This window comes from Loxodonta africana, chromosome 15 (assembly GCF_030014295.1).
Source record: "Loxodonta africana isolate mLoxAfr1 chromosome 15, mLoxAfr1.hap2, whole genome shotgun sequence".
NCBI lineage: Eukaryota > Metazoa > Chordata > Mammalia > Proboscidea > Elephantidae > Loxodonta > Loxodonta africana.
In genome coordinates, this window is record NC_087356.1 from 75,886,077 (window position 1) to 75,906,246 (window position 20,170).

General features: G+C 44.1%; 1 protein-coding gene across 1 annotated transcript in view; it reads right to left on the minus strand.

Moving 5' to 3' along the window:
* TECTA (tectorin alpha) overlaps positions 1 to 19,926 on the minus strand; it is a 101,839-nt gene extending 81,913 nt beyond the window's left edge. Inside the window, exons 1-6 of the mRNA XM_064268940.1 lie at positions 18,848 to 19,926; positions 15,233 to 15,366; positions 12,352 to 12,639; positions 8,117 to 8,254; positions 7,606 to 7,771; positions 3,438 to 3,850 (exon numbers count right to left, since the gene is read on the minus strand). Of these exons, the coding sequence (XP_064125010.1) occupies positions 3,438 to 3,850; positions 7,606 to 7,771; positions 8,117 to 8,254; positions 12,352 to 12,639; positions 15,233 to 15,366; positions 18,848 to 18,911 (1,203 nt within the window). The 5' untranslated portion in view covers positions 18,912 to 19,926. The remainder of the gene's footprint in view (positions 1 to 3,437; positions 3,851 to 7,605; positions 7,772 to 8,116; positions 8,255 to 12,351; positions 12,640 to 15,232; positions 15,367 to 18,847) is intronic.
* Between the last annotated feature and the right edge of the window lie 244 nt (positions 19,927 to 20,170).

Genomic DNA, 20,170 nt, shown 5'->3' on the forward strand with positions numbered 1-20,170 from the left:
TCCAGTAATGTCTCTCCCGGGATGTGGGCAGGGGCAAGGTTAAGAGAGAGAAGGAGCATCACAGAAGCATAGGTCTTAGACCTGAAGGAGACTGTGGGTGGGAATGGCAGTGTGGAGCCAGTGTGGACTGAGTGCCTGCCATGTGCCAGGCATTATCCCAGGCACTGTGCATGTGGTTATCCTATTAAATCCTCACAACAACCTCCCCAGGTCCTTATCATCTTCCCTTTTAGAGATGATGAAATTGAGCCCGCACCTTTCATGATTTGCATGACTCCATTCGTTGGGCTCCAGCCATGCTCTCTCTCTCTCTATTGCTCCCTGACACTGCCCTTCCAGGCCCAAGTCCAGACTACATCTGAAGTACGCTGCCTCTTTGACACTATCACCCCCGTTCTACAGATGAAGTGATGTTAAAGAAGCCACTCAACTGGCAACAGTGGTACAGGAAGTGGACAGATCTGACCAGAGTCTGAGCTGTCCATCACCATGTGCTATACAGGTTCGCATCCCTTCCACCGGAGCACCCGAAACTACCCTGGTTGAATGGGGGAGAACTATGAAAACCAATATCAGCTAGAAGGAAACGTTTACTGTAAATGGATTTTAGTTATCCTGGCTGGCCCCCATTAGCATATACAATCCTAAATTATGTATTACTTGAGAACATTTCAGAGGGGAAAACCCACCTACAGAACCCAGTTCCTAACCCCAGCATACGGAGAAAGGGTTGGAGAAAGGGTATGTATAGTTTGGAAGAACAGATCTTAGTGGCCGTTCCCAGCCTGACATCTCTAAAGAAGTCAGCTGCCTCAAAGGTCTAACCAGTTCCTTCCTGGGCCCTGTCCTGCTGCCCCCGTCCCCACTTCATCCTGGACCAGCACTCTGCCTCTGCCATGCCTCTTCCTACCAGGGAGCAGGTGTATTCAGAGATCCCTGGAAGCCATTTAGCTTGCAGTTGGAGTCACAAACCCTTTTCTTCCTGGAACATTTACATTCACATCACATCCACATCTCTGTGTTGCTACAGAAAATTGAGGAATTCGTGCCCTATGCCCGGACGATGGAACAGAGCCTTGAAAAATTAGCAGGGCTGCTGGGCCTGCAAGAAATGAAGGTGCCCCTTCCTGGCTTGGGAGGAAAAAAAAAAGTCTGACTGCGAGTGAAAAATAATTGTTATCAAATGGAAAGTAGGAATAAAGCACGAAGCTTTCTTTTTCAACTACAGTTATCAGACACATGATCCCACAGTACCAGCAAGTAGGGGAAAGCTAGTTAAAGTCTTTCTGGCTTGAAATGTTAGCCTCTGTCTACAAGGAGGCCACCTGGGTTGTGCAAATGATTAATGCACTCGGCTTCTAACAAAATGTTAGGGGTTCAAATCCACCCTGAGGTACCTTGGAAGAAAGATCTGGCAATCTGCTTCCAAAATCATAGGCACGGAAAACCCTAAGGAGCACAGTTCTACTCTGACACACATGGGGTCGCCACGAGTTAGAATTGACCTGACAGCAACTGGTTTGCTTTTTATCTGCAAGGATGAGTACAGTGCTCAACAGCACAATGGAAATTTAGAAGGGAAAAACTCCCAAGGTCTGCACCCCAACCATGAGCTTTGACTTAATATGCAGAGGTGTCTCTAGACAGGCTAACCAAATAACAGGCAAATTGGCAAGTCAACCCCACTAATAGCTTACTTTTCTAATTATGAGACTGATAAGCTGCACAGACCTAGGGAAGGCAGAGCCAGAAAAAGTGGAATGAGGTCCTCAGTTCTGCCTTTTGTTGGACATGCTACTTCAATTAAAACTACAACACATATTAAAAAAGAAAGAAAGAAATCCCTGCACTGGCATCAGTTCTGGTTTGTAAGCTCCATAACGACCTCCATGCCTGGGGATTAAGCATGGCAGGGCGCTGCAGCAATCAGTCCCTGTGGTCTTGGTTATTATTTCTTGAATAAACACATGGTTGCAACAAAGCCTTCATTAGTATTATGAAAATTGGGGCCTCCACAAATTTAGTAATTGCTAGTGGCTTTTTGCTCTCCCTCTTTTGTTTGTGCCCCTGTTTGAAATCCAGGTGACAGTGACAGGAATCATTTGCATATGCTAAACAGGCCAACAGAGACCTGTGTTCTCGTGGATTCTAGGCAGAGTGGGGAATTCCGCTCGAGGGGTGTTTAGACAAAGCTTTTATGGAACCATCCCACTCAGGCCTCACTAAAAAAGCCACCAAGCCCACTCCAAATGCCTGCATAGCTGTTGCCTCTGGAAACATCAATCATTTAGAGGTTTCTCTGAGACTGAAACAGTAGCTTTTGGGAAAACAGGATGGGAGGAGGGGCTGAGGTAGGTCTATGATGGTTAATCAAGGACCATACTGAATTTTGGGTTAGTACTTTTGTGTTTGGGGGCATTGATGGTCCACTGATAGACTTTTCACCTGCCATGAGGGAGGAGAGATCTACTTCCAAAAATCAGCCAGTGAAAACCCTATGGGTCACGAAGGTGCTATCATGGATCACAGGAATGGCACAGGCCCAGGTAGCATTTCATTTTGTTGGGCATGGGGTCACCATAATACGGGGGCTAACTTGATGACAGCTTACAACGTTTTATGTTTGCATCATCTCCAGGGAATGGTCACATGTCTACAACTACACAAGCCTGGTCCATGGGAAATTAAACTTACCTCTCTTTTCAGCTACAGTAGTCCCCCCTTATCCACAGGGAATACATTCCAAGACCGCCCATGGAGGCCTCAAACTGTGGATAGTACCAAACCCTATAGATACTATGTTTTCTCCTATACATACATACCTATGATAAAGTTTAATTTACAAATTAGGCACAGGAAGAGATTAACAACAATAATAATAAAATAGAGCAAATATAACAATATACTGTAATAAAACTTATGTGAATATGGTTCCTGGGTGGGATGGAGTGGTATGGCATGAGACTTCATCGTGCCACTCATTTAATGTTTTCAGACCACACTTGACTGTGGATAACTGAAACCGTGGAAAACGAAACCACGGATAAGAGTGGACTACTGTACTTCAGAGCTGTGCATGTATATGTGAGTGTGTTTGTGTGTCTCTGTGTGTGTCTATGAGTATGCCTGTGTATGAGTATGTCTGTGCATGTGTGTGCACCCCAGTATTAGTGAGGGAACAAAACATTTAAATGGACTTCAAGTTAAAAAGGAGATAGACATGTCAAGGAGAGAGCTTAGGTTAGTTCTTGTATACATAAAATCTGGCCTAGAAAAAAAAGTTTATAAGCTATTTGTAAGGCAGGAAGAGCCGCACATCTCTTTGGTACTGTGGAGAGCCAAACAGCAGAACCAGGAGACCTGGGAAACTTCATCTTCCCCAGGCTGAAGAGTCTCCAGCTTCTCCATCTCCCCATGAAAGATGCAGAGGGGCTCACCTTGACTTTCCCATAGCTTCCTTTGGGGATGAGAACCTTGTAGCCATTCACCTCCACAGAGAGCTCCTTTACCCAGGAGACAGCCGAGCCACTCCGGTGTTCATTCTTGGCCTCCACGCTAAAGAAGGGGAGGCTAGAAGTCTGTAAGCACTGTCGGGCCAACAGGTAGGCACAGGAGCCTTGGAAGTGGAAGAGGAAGCCATCAAAAGTGTGGTAGTGCGGTTCCCCAAACACCACACATGTGCTGGTCTCCACAGGGCTGCAGTAGAAGAATTTCCCTTTGGGTTCACACATCTCATAGGGGCTACAAGAGGCCTCCTGGCAGTAGATCTCATTGTTGAAATCCAGACAGCGGCACTTGATGGTGCAGTTCAGGTCATCCCAGAATACCTCTCCTCGACGAAGGAACTGTCCTGGGGAATAATGACATTAAGCCAACATTTATTGAGCACTTACTCTCTATGCCAGGCATAGGGCTACATGCTGAATTTGCACTGTACCATTTAATCCTATTAGGTAGGTATTGCCACCCCCATTTTACAAGTGAGGGAGCCAAGGCTTAAAAGAAGTTGAGTAATTTATCTAAGATCACTCTGTAACTCAGTGGTGAGGCCGGGATTCAAAGCTGGGGGTATCTGAACGCAAAGTCTAAGCCTCTTGCACTTTCACCTCCATGGCTGGTGAACGAACCCTCATTCAAGGAAAGACACATTGTCTTTAATCCATAGGAAAGGAGTATTTTCCTCCCTTTCAGGAATAGGAGGAAAGGAATTCAGAAAGAAGACCAAGCTCACCCAAGTAACTCAGCAAAACTGTCTGCATATTCATTTGCTCAATTGTTTGTTCATTCATTTATTCATTCAACAAACATTTGTTGAAGGCCCACTATGTGCCAGAAAATGTCAATAGCATGAATCAGGAGTCAGATGCACAAGTGTAAATTTCAGGCTCCCTGGGAAGACCCTGGAAAGAGTTGACCTCTGGGTTGGCACCTTCAGAAACACCTTTAGCCTCTGCACTGAGCCCCTCCCTCCAAGGTCTTGTGAAGACGCTGCCTAGGCACCTGTGCAGGCTGTCTTCTCCCTCACCTTAGGCCCTGTCCAAGTCCAGTTCTTCTCTCTTTAACCACTAGAAAGAACTATTTGACAAGTACAGGACAGTAGGAGATTGAAGAAGAGGGGAAAATGGTTTTAAAGGTGGTGCTAATTTTTAAAATATGCACTGTTATTTATTTCATAGACATTCAGTCTTTAAGACTGTTTTCCTAAATAAATGATTTTCTCCCCCCAAAAAAGTTGAAATTTGCTAGTTGACAACATCAACCTTCAATTGAAATAGGAGCATTTCTGGGCTGCGGGCTGTGTTCTAGACCTTGGCTGGGGTTGAGGGCCAAGAGAACTGGGCAAATTAAAACTCTGCAACCAACCTCCAAGGCAATCGACTTCATTTCCACATGCCTCAGTTTTCTTTCCTTATAAAATTGTGATAACACTATTTTCTCATCCCTGTCTCATGTAGAACAGTGATGCTATAAAAAGCTGGCAGAGGTTGATAGAGATAGAAGCATCTGTAAATTAAGGCAGTCTGAAGAGGAAGATATTACAAACACAACAGTAAGAAATGTAAGTAATGTCATGCACCTAGAATAACGGTAGTTTGGAAAGGGTTGGCTAAGGTTTCTCAAGTTTTTACAAAGTCAAATACCTAGTGAATAGCACCAGGCTACAGGTTAACCTAAGCAGAAGTCATGGGTGCTCCTGTAACTGTCCTATCTACATCTGTCCAACAGGAACAATTATATTTCAACAAGCAATTGTTTCCTATCTGTTGAGAATAGGGTTCCAAAATGGGATAATAGATTTATCCAGGTCCCTAGTAGGTCATACGCATTGATCCTTAAAGCAGGCCCCAGCACTCTTTGGCACTAGTCCAGGGCTACATATATTGTAACAGCCTCTACTTGGTGTGATTTCCAGCCTCTGCTTTTCCAGGTTTCCAATAAATGAGAGGAAAATGCCTTTGAATAGGGGAGGTTTGGACAAAAAGATAGACTCTCTGAGATAATTTTGTTTGTGAAATCATGATATAATAAACCAGCTCTCTGCAACACTTCCCCTGCTATAACCTAGGCCAACTCCCAGTCTCATTAGATTGATATATGCCCAGTGGCACATAAAAATGCACAGCCATCTGTATAAGGATATTGAATTTGTCCTGTCTATGAAATCCAAACCCATAACTCAAGAGGAAAAGAATGAAGTCAAAGTGGGGACTTTGTACACAGCGGGCACCTGGCCAACTGCACAGCTCTCCAAGCCAATGTTTCCCATTATCACAGCACTTCATTCCCAGGACTCAGGTGAAAGGCCCTCACTGGGCACTTGTACTGCATAGCCACAGCCAGTCAGCTCTGTGATGCCCAGACAAAGGGGGAGAGACATCTGGGTAAGAGTCTGTAACTTATCAGCCCCCTAGTCTGGGCCATAGCAGGGAGAAAGATAATATGGCATTGGTTGGTATCTTTCACACACTTAAGTGATACTGTGTTTAAACTCTACAAAGGAGGAGGGCACAATCACTGAAATCCTGGTGTGCTTTGAACTGGATTCTTTCCTCTCCAGTTTAATACCAGCTTAGCTCCAAAACATTTATTTGCTATTCTGAACATGATGGACTTTGCAGGGTCCACAGATGCGAGGATATCAAGGAAGGCCATCTCCACAAATGACCTCTTCTGTGAGCAGAGGCAGAGGTTTGATAAGACTGACCACAGGGCAGGGCATGGTGGCAGAAGGTTTAGGCACTTCAGACCATGTGAATACAGCTTTTCTGTATATGAAACAAATTGAAGCTGAGCCAAGAGAGAAACGGGGGCCTCCTAGGGCTGCCAAGACATGCCATGCTTTCTATCAGATGAGGGGAAAGGACTCCCTGAAACCCGTATCCCAACCCAAGATTTTCTTAGAGATCTGAAAACACCAAGTCAATTTCCTTTCCTCAGGGTCTTCCTCTGTGCTTCCACAGCACCCTGGACTCATGTCTATCATAATATGTCTTATGCTGTGACATTGTTGTTCCTGTAGTTGTCCCTTACAACAGTAGTGGCTTTGGAGACTGAAACACCTTCATCTCCAGCACCTAACAGAGTGGCTGGCACCTAGTTGGGGCTCTCAGAATGTTCACTGGAAAGTTGGGATGGATGGATGGATGGATGGATGGATGGATGGATGGATGGATGGATGGATGGATGGATGGATGGATGGATGGGTGGGTGGGTGGGTGGGTGGATGGGTGGATGGGTGGATGGGTGGAAGGGTGGATGGGTGGATGGGTGGATGATTTCCTGTTTCTATTTACTTCCACTACTGGAAGAAGAAATATTAACAGAAATTGTTTTTTCTGAATGCCTTTAGACTCTTAAGAAGCAGCAATTTCATAAACCAGGATGTTCCTGTGAGAGTCGTGGGCTGCTTAGCACATACAAACAGGTTTTGATAGTTCAGAGGAGGCTCCAAACTTTTGATGCCAGTCTAAAGGAAACCCACTGAGGTCCAACGATAGCTTGCTCACAGAGACCTAAAGCTAGCTTTGATTCTCCCCAACTTCCTGAATGTTTTGAGGCTGCTGGGAGGATTTTAGGACAGAAGCTACCCCCAAAGACTATGATACTTTTTCTATCTGTCTTTCTAGTTGTACTTGGAAGTACTGATTTACCCTCATAGGGACTTGGTGACACTCCAAATTCGCCCACTCCTGTGGATTTACAAAGTGCAGATGGCAGAGTGAGAGTAAAGATGAGAAGAGAAACTTAAAGGGGAAATGGCAACAACAACAACAACAAAAATAATGTTAAACAGGAGGGCTTCCTTCTGTCCCTTTGGCTAAGAAATCACTCAAGATCCTGGCTGAATTTGGGGATGTTCAGAACAGGGAGCAGTGCTCACAACGCAAGCAAGGACTTTTAAATCCACAGTGTAGCAAATGCAGGGTTTCAGCTCCCGGAGTGATGAATGTGCATGTTAAGATTACCTTGATCTCCATTACCCAGCTGAGAGATGTCAAAAGAGCAAGGCATCAGGAACAAGCCGCCCCCATGGCTTGAAAGCCTGCCTGTCAATCTCAACTAAGCAAACTCTGCTTTGCCAGAAAGGAGAGGAAAAGCCTTTACCTCTGGAGGTGCAGCCATTGGCTGGGTCAATTTCCTTCCCATCAACTTTAAACGCCCAGCGGCCTGGAACGTTGACGTTTGTGGTCTCTTGAATATTCACAATGTCAGGGGTTCTGGACCCCGGGAGGCTGAAGAAATTGGTGAGGTTTCCACCATTAAATCCTGCCTGGAGCATAAAAGCAAGACAAGACTTCTGAGCACATATACCTCCCCCATGAGTTAACTTGCCCAAATACTTTATTTTCAGCATCTCGTACACCTGAAGGCCAGAGACCCCTTTTCCTGAGGTCCCTGGAGGACACCATTCCAGGTGAGAAAAACCTGCCTGGTCCATCCTACACCCAAGTCAAGGTATCCAAAATGGGCAAGGCTAGCCTTTTGCCCCACTTACAGATCAGACACGCTTCTCTAGTTAAAAGCTGTTGGCATTCCTTACAGGACACTGAGGAACATCAGCTTAGAGTTCAGTGATTTAGAAAGAGGCAGGAGGATGAAATGGAGAACGACCTACCTGTGCCATCACTCCACCAAGACCCGTCAGGGGATCCCCACCACTCGCAGTTCCAGTGGTCCAGTTAATTTCGTAATAATTGAAGAGCGTGAATGTATAGGAGCCATCAGACACCAGGACAGCCTGGAAGGTGTTCACCTACAGGGTGGGAATGGATGTTCTCATGACTCACACTTCCAGGAGGTCCTATCTTCAACAGCGGCTGCCCTTAGCCTGCTCCCAAGCAGCTCAGAACTGATCAGCCTGACCCTCGGATCTGCCTTCCCTCCAAATCTGTTCTCGACTCCAGTGAGAAAAGAAAGACCTGAGGGATTGTGCATCTAAAGGAGAAACTGCCTGCGAAAAACCTAGAGTCTGACTCAGCGCCTCTCTTACATCCCTGACTTCTAGGAGACAGAAAACTCAGAGGCCCAGCTAAGCTTGTGCTAATAAGAGAGCACCTATAGATGGCAGCATGAGAATAAACTACAGAAAACAGCAAGCCAGGGAAAAGGAGGCAAGCACCTGTTGGCAGAGCTGTGGGCAGCCCAGCTCTGTTCCCAAAGCTGGCTGGGGTGGAGGGAGAAGAGCAAACAAATGCTAGCTGATGTGACTAAAGTGATGATAGCGCCTGCCTTCTCTCTCCTCCTGGACGACGCAGCTAATCTTGATGAGATGTCTCCCCTTTTTAAAATGCAAGTTGGAAAGTGATTTTTTAAAAGCACTTTGTGGGGAGAAACTGAGCCTCTAATTGAGCATTTATGCGTCACTTTATATCTTCAAAATCCTCAACACTCATCTGTACCTTCACTCAACCCTTACGCGATTTTTTGGCCCATTCCCATCTTAGAGCTAAGAAAACTGAGGACTCCACAGTGACCCAGCAACAGTGACTGGGACCCACACTAGAGCTCCCAGGCCAGGGCTAGGTGCATGGGCATCACATGCTGTCTTAATTTTTAACTTTTTAGGACTAGGATGCTATTTAAATTCAAAAGACTTTGCGTGCAATTTTCAGAAATAAGCTGTAGCAAACCCCATCCTTTACTACTTCCCTTTGCCGATCCTTACCTTTTGACACGTGTTTACAGGAAATTAAAAATAGAGTTAAAAGGAGAGGCTCCATTGACCTTTTCCCATTCAAACCCAGCACTTTTCCCAGCTGCCTGATACCATCCTGGTGAACATTCTACCAGGCCCAGAGGAAGACCCAAATCCTTATCTTGTGCAATCAAACTGGGGTAGAGTATCTTGGAAGCCCCAAATCTTCCCATCCTGGACAGTCCTGGGCAGGGAGACAAGGTGCAAGTAAAGAAAAGCCCTTTTTGTACAGGACAACATTCTCAAGCTCTGTTCTTGCCACAGCTGATGGTGTTTACGATAAAGTCACCCAGGTATATGCCTTCATTCTCTGGTCCCATTCAACAAAAGCGTGAAGTGGGACACAGAGATGAGAGAGCTCTGGATTACTAGAAGGTCAGGAGCAGGGTCAGGTCCAAGAGACAGTTGCAAAGTCCAGGTCATAAAACAAGGGCTAAATCGGGACCCTCCTTCAGACCAGGATTCCTCTTCAGGGAGTGAATTGCTTCCTGAAGTTAGAAACATCTTTGGTCCAAGCAGGTCTTGAGAACAACCCAGTTCTGATCCCAGAAGTCACCCGAAGCCAAGCCGGCCATCCTCATAACATTCTAGAGGCTGACTGTTGTCAACCCCGCACTCACTAGCCCTCCTGCAGTCCTACTCTCTCTCTCACACATGCCCCTACACAGAACAGATTTCTTCTATACCAGTTTTAAGATTCCTCTGAATCTGCTTTCCAGAAGCCATTTTTTCATCTCTTGAAAGCCCTGTTATATACTTCTGAGGAAGTCTGATGTGACTCAGAGGAGGCAGCAGAGGAAGAAGTTCAAGATTGCAAATTAGGAAGCTGGCTTAAACCACTGCACTGCCTGTTACGAGGTTCGAATCCCTATTCTTACCACCTGAGCAAGGTGCTTACCCTCTCTGGGCCTGTCTCCTCATCTTTCAAGTGGAGATAACATTTATCATGAAACATTTTTGTGAGGGTTGAATGACACACAAAAAAGCCTATCACAGTGCTCACACGTAGTAAGCCCTCAATATTTGTTTTTCTTCCTTGAAGTAAATATGTCTCCTTCCCCTTCCCCTTCCCTTTCTATCGGGCTTCCGGGAGATTTTCTGCCTTTAATGATCTGTCAAGGGGCAGTAGTGGCTCAGTGGTAGAACTATTGCCTTCCATGAGGGAGTCCCGGGTTTGATTCCTGGCCAGTGCACCTCAGGCACAGCCACCACCTATCTGTCAGTGGAAGCTTGCACGTTGCTCTGATGCTGAACAGGTTTTAGTGGAGCTTCCAGACTAAGACGGACCAAAGAAGAAAAGCCTGACGATCTACTTCCGAAAATCAGCCACTGAAAACACCGTGGATCACAAGGGTCTGATCCCATTGTGCTTGGGTTTTCGTGAGCTGTGGGCCAAACAGACAGCAGCTGACAACATCAATCTCTCAAGCACCGTGTTTAGTCTGCCTGATGATATATGAAAGGGGAGTTTGGAAACCCTGGTGGTAGAGTGGTTAAGTGCTTCGGCTGCTAACCAAATGGTCGGCAGTTTGAATCCACCAGGTGCTCCTTGGAAAATCTATGGGGCAGTTCTACTCTGTCCTACATGGTTGCTTTGAGTCGGAATTGACTTGACAGCAACGGGTTTGGTCTAGTTTTTTTTAATAAATGGGGAAAGCTGGCATAGTGGGAGATGAAAGAGGTGGGGCCAACTTAAAGATTAGAGACTGATGGACACTTTGCAGCTACAGAGGATGGTAACACCTTTTTCTCCAAGGAGCTCAGAGCACTTAGATGTTACTTCATTCATCCTCATAGAAAGAGTTCTCACCTAGCCGAGAAATTCACTCCAAAGTACAAACCAGAAAGTACCTAAATTACCTTGTCGATTTTTATTGCCAATGGAAGTTTTTTTTTTTTTTTTGAAAAAATGGTGGTCAGCATTTGATGGGCATTTCTTCTCTTTTTTTCCCACTTGACACTAAAATTTATCGATTGCTGGCATCCCGCATTCTAACTCCGTAAGGCATGAGGCTTAAAGGACATAAAACATCACCCAAGGAGTCGTTAGCAATCCATAACATGACAGAGGGAAATGTATGCTTCTTTAGAGGTTATTTCCAGCCCATGCATCCACTCTTAAAACTTGTGTCTTTCTGTTCTACAAAACCTCTTAGCAATAAAGTGCTTCTTGATGCTCTGGCCAGAAGGTGCTAAAACGCAATGTGCTTACTGTGTTGTAGCTTTGAGCTGCAAGCCCAGCACTTCTCTACTTCTGCCTGTCACTCAGTAGCTTCTGCTCCACCCCTAAACAACTGACTCCTTGCCAAGGAAATTGGAAAACAGAAGGAATTTAAAATAATCCTAAGAAAGTGAAAGGCAGATTTTTGAGTGCAATTACCCAGGTGAAGATGCGCCTGCTAACTTCAAACATCTCCACTGCCAATGTCACCCGAGCAAGCTGCAGTGTCTCATGAAAACTGGGTTCTGTCCCTTTACGCAGACAGTTGATTATCTCTACCATAATGCCAGTGATAATCTTTCTTATGTGACTTTTATTTGACTGCTCATTTGGGATTTCAGAGCAGATGTTGAAACTTTATTCATGAAACGTTCTAACTGCCCACTCTCATTAACATCAAATATGAATAATTTCAGCCTGATCACAATAAAAAAAAAAAAAAAAAGCCATAACATAATACAATGAGCCAGGTCATTTATGCCCAAATCCAGCACCCTGCTTTCCTCTTCCTACCAGGTTTTGGGAAAAAATGGAAATCAGTGATGGAGAGAGGCATTTGTATCCCTGTCAAGAAGAAAAGACCTTTGGATTTCTGGATGAGTCCCTACTCATGAGGCCTGGAACAGGTCTCGGTGCTCCAATCACTCTTCAGCCAAATAGGAACGCTGCCCCCTGCAAGAAAATTGTTGGGGTCTTTCTAGATATCGGTCATGATTTGTGATAGGGTGACACTTCTGAAATATCACAGCTGATTCGACTGGTTAGTTGTGATATTTCCCGCTATTTCCTGGAAAGTAGGTGGCAAGGCTCATTAGTTTAACTCAAGGGAACCGACTCCCCTCTGCTCTAACAATTAGACTCCTTGGCGGTAGTGAAAATGGACAAGAATTAGATGTCAGAATATGAAGTGGAAAAGGGAAATTTGAATTATTACAGGTGTGGTGCTGCTCCCTCCATAAAACGTGACTTCCTCCCATGTCACAATGAAAACCCAAGTGGCAGAGAAGGTTCCCATGTCTTTGAAGTACTTCCTGATGTCCTTGGTAGCTCTTTTCAAGATGGCAGGATCCATGGTCTCTCTGTAATAGATCTCGCCTCGAATTCCATTGTGCACATCTGCCCAAAATGGGGCAATGAAGGCCCTCCCATCTGTCAGGGGAAAGGATTCTGGCGTGAACTGGCTTACTAGCACATTGAAGGAAACAACTCCGTTGTTATTGACCTGCCAAAAGAAGAGAGGGTTTGCACAGTGGATCTGAAACTGTGACAACTTCAGACTCACAAACCGAGACAGACATTCATGTAGTCACACGAATGAAGACAACTTTTAAACTATTGAATTAGAACTCCCAAACACCAGCTTCCATTGCTCAGATTAGGAGGTTCATTTACTTCCAGACAAACTCATTGGTTTTCTTTCACTTTCAATTTGTTGTCGGCTCCATTTCTTATTAATAATCAGTCTGATTTTCATGTTCTCTATCCTATCTTTATTTACACTTATCAAATGCTACTGAGTTGTGTGTGACAGTGTGTGTGTTTGTGTGTGTGTATACTCGTGTGTGGGTGTGTATTGGGGGCTATGAAGGGAGTAAAGTGGGTAATAAAGACAGACCCAGTGTCACAGATGCAAAATCATCAGAAATAAAACAACAGGGAAGCATAAAGCTAAATTAAAAAAAAAAAATTGAGAAATTCTACATTCAAGATTGATCCCTATTATATGCCTAAGATAAATCAAATACTCCATCCATCATCAATCTCAAATCTCAGGAAACCAAATCCTGCTCTGGATGAAGTATTTAAAAGATTTGTATTGATGTCACAACCACTTCTGTACTCAGAACAAGGACAAGGTTAAGACCTACAGATGCCCAATTCCATTATTGCTCTTGCCGTTTGATGAGCTCTTTGTACAATCACTGCATAAAAATCGAGACATGGATACTTTACATGGTATATGTAAATGACAATCTAATGGCAGTTTCTTCATGATTTGTGAATAACTTGGTAAGTTTATCAAATTAGTAAACCTTACTGCAAATCCCAAGTCAATATATACACTCGGATTACATAGAACCTGTAAACAATCAAGTTTCTGCCAGCATCTGTAGCTGTATACATCAGCAAATAAGGCTGATTTGAGGGCAAATAAGTTTGCCTCAAACTAAGGATCCTCTTTTTGCAAAGGCAAGAACTTGTTAGACTCCATGTCACATTGGGTGATAGGGGAGAAAGAGGAGTTTAACAAAATACATTTATTCTAAAGGCCTAGGAGACAAAAGCTTCTAGAATGGAAGTCCCGTACTCCCCTCTCCTCCCTAAAGTCAGGTTGACACATTCCTAAACTTACAATCAGCAGGTACAGACTAGAGAGGGTCTTCCGTGAGTAGAGTATATTAAGCTCAGGGTACCAGGGCCATGTGTTTCCTAGGAAGTAATAGATGTAATTAAAACACATGGCTAGCAAAGGGAATGGCAATGGCTCACAGGTGTTTTAATTACATTCTATAGATAACATCAGTGGTTCTCAAACTTTCATGGACACCGGAATCACCTGGAGGTTTTGGTAGACACCGATTACTGGTTCCCACCGCCCCCCCGCCCCGAGATTTTCTGATTCAGTCATTCTGGGGTGGGGCCTATGAAGTTACATTTATACCCAGTTCCCAGGTGATGCTGATGCTCCAGGCTCAGGGACAACACTTTGAGAACCGCTAGTTAGATAATGGACCAAACCAAATCAGTCGCTGCCAAGTCAGTTCTGACTTACGGCAACCCATGTGTATCCAAGTAGAACAGTGCTCTATAGCTGAGTTTTCGGAAGTAGATCGCCAGGCCTGTCTTTTTCTTTTTTTTTAAAGGTCCACTGGGTGGAATTGAACCTCCAACCTTTTGGTTAGCAGCCAAGCATGTTAACCATTCACACTACCCGGAACTCCTAGATAATGGAAGAGGGAACAGTTTTCTAATGGGAATCAGCCCTGAGCTATAAGTCAAAAGTTGGGGAAGATAGAGGTCCCAGATATGGAGATAGCCAGAGGTAGAGCGACTTGGAGTTCTGTTTCTTTCTCCAGTGCAGGGCACAGGGCAGGATAAGATAGGGTATAGTCTATGCATGCCTCTCACAATCCTTTAAGGCCAAAGAGGAAAACAGCTTCAGTTGCTCTGAACCATCCTCTCCACATGCAGCAGTCTCACGAGCTGCCAATCCGATGATCCAAACAAATAATTTGAGAACACAGCTGCCCAGGAGGCCTTTGACAGAAAATGGTTATCATCTCTTAGCACACGCTTGATAATGAGACCCTCTGGCATTTTTACAGACCCAATAAGAGTGGCAAATTCTGCAAACAACTTTTGTACGATAGTGGCTTAGCCCTCAACTGTGCCGTGACTCTGCACCAAATTGGTAGCAAGCCCGTGAACAGCAGATGCCTAAACTTTTCACACTCACGGAAGGAAAAGAAAAATAAAATTGTTCCTATTGTGGTTCATTTTATCTTTTTATCTTGTCGGGTAGCAGAAATAATGTCTATAGCACTGGGGCCTCTGCCTCACTTCAGTGTTTAATCATCCACAAGAGCCATATTTTATATACCTTTGCTATGAACATTAGCCATTAAATATACCTTTGACTTTCTTAATCATAAAACGCATCAGCTCATGAAATCTCAGAACTTCTTGTTTTGGCTGCCAATAAATCCTCCATTCCCAGAGCCTTGGAAGAGGGTATTTAAGATGCTTTTTTTTTTCCTTAATGACAAACAAAACAAAGAGTCCCAGAGCAATAGCTGGGCTGCTCCCCCACTTACATAGACAGTTCGGTAAGGAATGCCAAAGAAGAAAACAGGGATGGCCAACTTAATTTCCGAGGAGCTTCCATCGTCTACTTTGGGGGTTTTGGTGTCATTCTGCCAGAATGGATACATGAGCTCCCTGGGCTGGGCTGTCAAGAGAGAGAGTGGTTAGATAGGCAGCAACTCCCTCTTCCACATGGCAAGCTACCGCCCTCCCACCTCTAAAGCCAGCTTCTTTCAGGAAGTCTTGCAAACTAAATGCAAATCAGATTGCCTTTTTATGTATCCTAACCCTAAGCCCTGGTGGCATAGCAGTTAAGAGCTAGGGCTGCTAACCAAAAGGCTGGCAGTTCGAATCCACCAGACACTCCTTGGAAACTCTATAGGGCAGTTCTATCCTGTACTATAGTGTCACTATGAGTCAGAATCGACTCGACGGCAATGGGTTTAGTTTTAGTTTGGAATCCTAAGTCACACAAGCACATTATTTCCTGCCTCCGGGAAAGGGGGGTTAAGAGTGATGCCATGTCTTCTTAAGAAAAATCAGTTCATGCTTAATTTCTCTGCTTCCATGCTTTTTGAGGAGAGCAGGGGTGAACACTGGCTGGAAAGTCATGAGATCACCGCTGCCCGGAGCAATCAGGGCCCTGAGAAGTGCCTGTCAGTCAGCAGTGGCCTAGGAGGCTGGATCAGAAGGCAAGGGGTAGAGAAAATGGCTGTTCCTACCAGCTCAAGAATTCGTCTATCTTGTCCTTTCCTGAAAAGAGTCCCCTCCCTTCTGCTGCACAATTGGAAAAGACACCAGATCACAGAAGGAAATAACACTTGGAACCAGGACAAAAGTGGGAGAAGAGGGTTTGCAGTAGCCGGCCGGAGAATGACCTCGATTGAGCGCTGGCCCTTCAAGAAGGCTTTCTGCCCAACTCTTGTTTACAAAGACAGAGGTGGATCCTCTGGGGCTGAGGGAGGCTGGGCCCTTGAGAACTCTCTGGAGAGAAGGCACAGGGTTCTTACTCATCATCCTAGTCAAAAGGTGAGAGTCATCACACAAACAAACACAGCACCCTCTTGTAACAGCGTCATCACCTCTGCTGGCAACGCAGCTGATTCTCAGAAGTTTTCCATTCAAACTCTTGTAAAGTGTGGCCCAGTTTGGACAGAGAAATTAGACAACTTCCCCAGGGTCTTCCTCACTGATTTTCAGGTCCAGTGGGCACCTATGAAATAATCTACATTTTCGTGGCACTTTCTCTTTTCTCTGTCCTCTTGAATGAAAATAGAATATCAAAAAAAGGAAAAAAGTGTTCAAGGGCCCTGGCCAATCCCTTTTGGACTTCCGGTCACAGTTCTCCAGGGACCTGCTTGCTGCACTCCAGACGCTAACACCCATTCTCATGTTGTGGGGGCCTCTCCTTGGAAAAGTCCCTGCTTTAAAAAAAAAAAAAATTTTTTTTTTTTTGTGTTGATGGAGCAGATAGGCTAGTGAGCCTCTGGCCCAGGACCGTCCTGCTCCTTTGGGAGCCTTTTAGGGAGCAGACAACAGCTCACGTAAAAGAGAAAGCAGAGTTCGGAGCAGCGCCTGGCCAAACCACAGCTTCCCTAGTTCCGGAACAGGAGGAAACCTGCTGGGCTGGAGAGCTAGTCTGTTTTAAGGGCTAACTTCAGAGGAGAGCAGAGAAAAATCATCCACTCATCATTATGCTCCCAACCTCAGAAGGTTCTGGACCCTGACCATATTTTAACCTTTAGGAAGCGCTGTATCAAGTTTAATTACAGGAGCACTCAGCCGATGTGCTTTATCTCCTATGACTGTCATTAGGTGAGAAAGGGCTTTCTCACATTTGTATTTAAACACAAAAGCAACCTATTCCAAATTCTTAGAAATTAAAAAATCTCTTTATAATCCCTACCACTGCATTATATACAGGTACTTATTAACTTTTGTATGATGATGCAGTTCTTCAAATTAATAATAAAAGATCAAGCCATGTCAAGGATTTATCCTTTCTGTGGAATTTTTTGAGAGTCATGCACAAGTGTGAATAAGGGTTCAAGTTCTCAGTGAGTTGTAATCATGCTCATGGAAATATTCATTGGTATTTTGGGCAGCATTGGCTAACCTGCTTAGGAAATGGAAACCCCGTCCACAACCCCTCAAGGAGGAGACAAAAAAAGAAGCATGGAAACCTCTCCTAACTTCTGTCTCTGCTCCAAAGGTGAGGCAAATGTGCAAGATTCTTCTGTTCCTAAGTGATCCTAATTAGTTCGTGATTTTGAACAGGAAAGAACGGACACCTAAAAATGATCCGTTCTAGGCAGAATACAAATAATAAGGATATCTAGTATAGTAAATACTCAATAAATGCTTGTTCAATGAATAAATGAATGAGAAAACGGTGCTTCATAAAAGGTAGTATAATTTCCACCTCAGAAACCATTACTATTATAAAAATATAACTTGTTAACAGCATGGCCTGTCAATAGTGTTAGAGTTAGTGAAAGAAAGAATATTCCTATCCATGCTGGCTTTAGGCTGGTGATTTCACAATAGACAACTATGTTTCCTTCCACCAAATAAAATTGTACTTGTGATGGGGCACAATTAGGAGCATGAAGCCAGTGGGGCTCTTCCGCTATTGTGGAGTTTCACACGCATGGAGTTTACATGCTACAACTGGTTAAATTTCTCCAACCCTGAGAAAATATTAGGGCTATACATGTCTTGGAACCCTGGCGGTACGGTGGTTACAAGCTCGGCTGCAAACCAAAAGTTCAGCAGTTCAAATCCACCACCCGCTCCTTGGAAACCCTGTGGAGCAGTTCTACTCTGTCCTATAGGGTCGCCACAAGTCAGAGTTGACTCGACAGGAACGGGTCTTATACATCTCTTCATCTCAAATTTATAATCATGTACGAGCTAAGCTAAAAAAAAAAAACAGACAAAACAAAGAAAAATGCTTTAGAATATTAGCCATAAAAGTTTAAAAAGTTGAAGATCTATGCAGAATGTCCCATCTCGTCTAAAATCCAAAGAAAGATGAGTATAAAAACAACAAACAGTAGAAAGAATTGTACGTGGCCTTTCACCTACCCAGGGCAATGCTACACGGATAAAAAGACACAATTACTGAGGGGAATAATTTTTTTATTTCACTTGGAGTTTAAAATTTTTGGCTGTGTAAAAGGTCACTGATACACAAGTCTCAAACATCAATGCCTTTGTAACTTCCTGAGTTTTGGCTAAAACAAGTTCATTTTTAAAATTCTTTTCCACAGGTTAAATGCCTTAATGAGAATCTATTAACAGGCATGAGTGCACACACGCTTACCCTATATACGTTTAATGAAAATAAATCGCATTATTTTAAAGAACTACTTCATTAAAATAGGGAAAACTGGTATATACAAATTGTATTCAAACTTAAGTTAGGAGAAGTAGGAATGTAAGTGAACGTCATCCAAAGTTAACGCATTTTGCCCTTGACAACAGGATTTAATTTACTTTTTTTTTTTGTTGTATCTGTAGACACATGTACACCTGCGCTTACAACCATAGTTCCAACAAAAGTGTCTCTTTATAAATTCAAGAGCATGCTAATCAAGAGCTGCATGGAATTCTATAGTACTCACCTTGGTGCCGTACAAGTGCGAAGATGAAAGAGACCCAAATTCTAAGTAATGATGAATAATTCATCCTGGAATTTTAAAAAGAAAAAGAAAAAAATCCCCAGCTTGCCAGAGTAAATAGAACACCAGGTGTGTTTGGTGGCAAATCCCAAGACACACCGCAACCATCACAGGACAAATTCATATAACATCAACAGTTCTGAGTTGGGTGAGAATTCCCCCAAAGCCGGCAGGTCCTCTGAAGTTCAACACTTTGGGAACAAATTAGTCCCCCATAAGAAGCCAGTTGGAAAGGGTAATGAGATCATTCAAATTGTCATGTAATTATGTATAATCAGCCAGAGTGGCAGTGAGTAGAGCAAAGGCTTCTACTCTGCAACTATGAAAGTCCGGAAAACTAGGACCTGGCTCGGTAGATGCGTGTCCCATGTTGGGTCTCTACGACAGAAGCTGCGTCCTCTGAGGGACCGGGCTCTCCTAATTTTCACAACAGCTTTCCATCACAGGCCAAAGAAAAGTTGATTAAAGTGTTTCTGCTGGCAGGAGGATTTCATTTGTCCTCCCCTTCCTTATATTCTGGAGCCAACCCATTATCCTGACGTCTCGACCAGGTTCACGGGTGGCATGAGACCCTGTCCGCTGTCTTTTCACAGTGAAATGAATGACAGAGACATTGGTTATAAAAATCACACACCAGAATTGCTCATTGGAATTATAATAAAAATAGAATCCAACGCACAAGCAACTAACTAGTCCCAGCAAATTAATTACAGAGAATAAACAGCCCCCAAATGAAATGATACTCGAACTGAAGCCCTCTGGTTTTCATCTTGGTTTACATTCAATTGAACGGGTGGCTTGACCGTCTGTTAGGGTCATAGACGCTTAGTTTCCTGAGAGCGGAGGTGCAAAATACGTAAGATCTGAATTACACATACACCTGCAGAAGAGCCAAAGTGCGTGCTTCAGAGTGTGGGGCTCAACCATGAAGTTTGCTCCTGGCAGCATTTTTAAAAACGAAAACCCTCCTGTTATTTGGAGTTATCACAATTCTTTAGCCAAACGTCCGTGGAAGAGCGGTGAGTTCACCCCGTGAGGGTTTTCTTGTAAGCTTCAGTTTTCAAGCAGGCACATTGAAATTTCAAGCACATGTTAAATATTAGGCCGTTTTGCTGAAAACGGTACCAAGGCTTTATAGCAGAGATCACACTCGGCTTTAGCAAAGGGAGATGCCGAACGCGTTTAAGCCTTGAGCCCCAGGGAAACAGTTCAGACAGCAGTAAGTAAGGAGGATGCGTTTAAATATTTGTATTTACAAAAAATGCT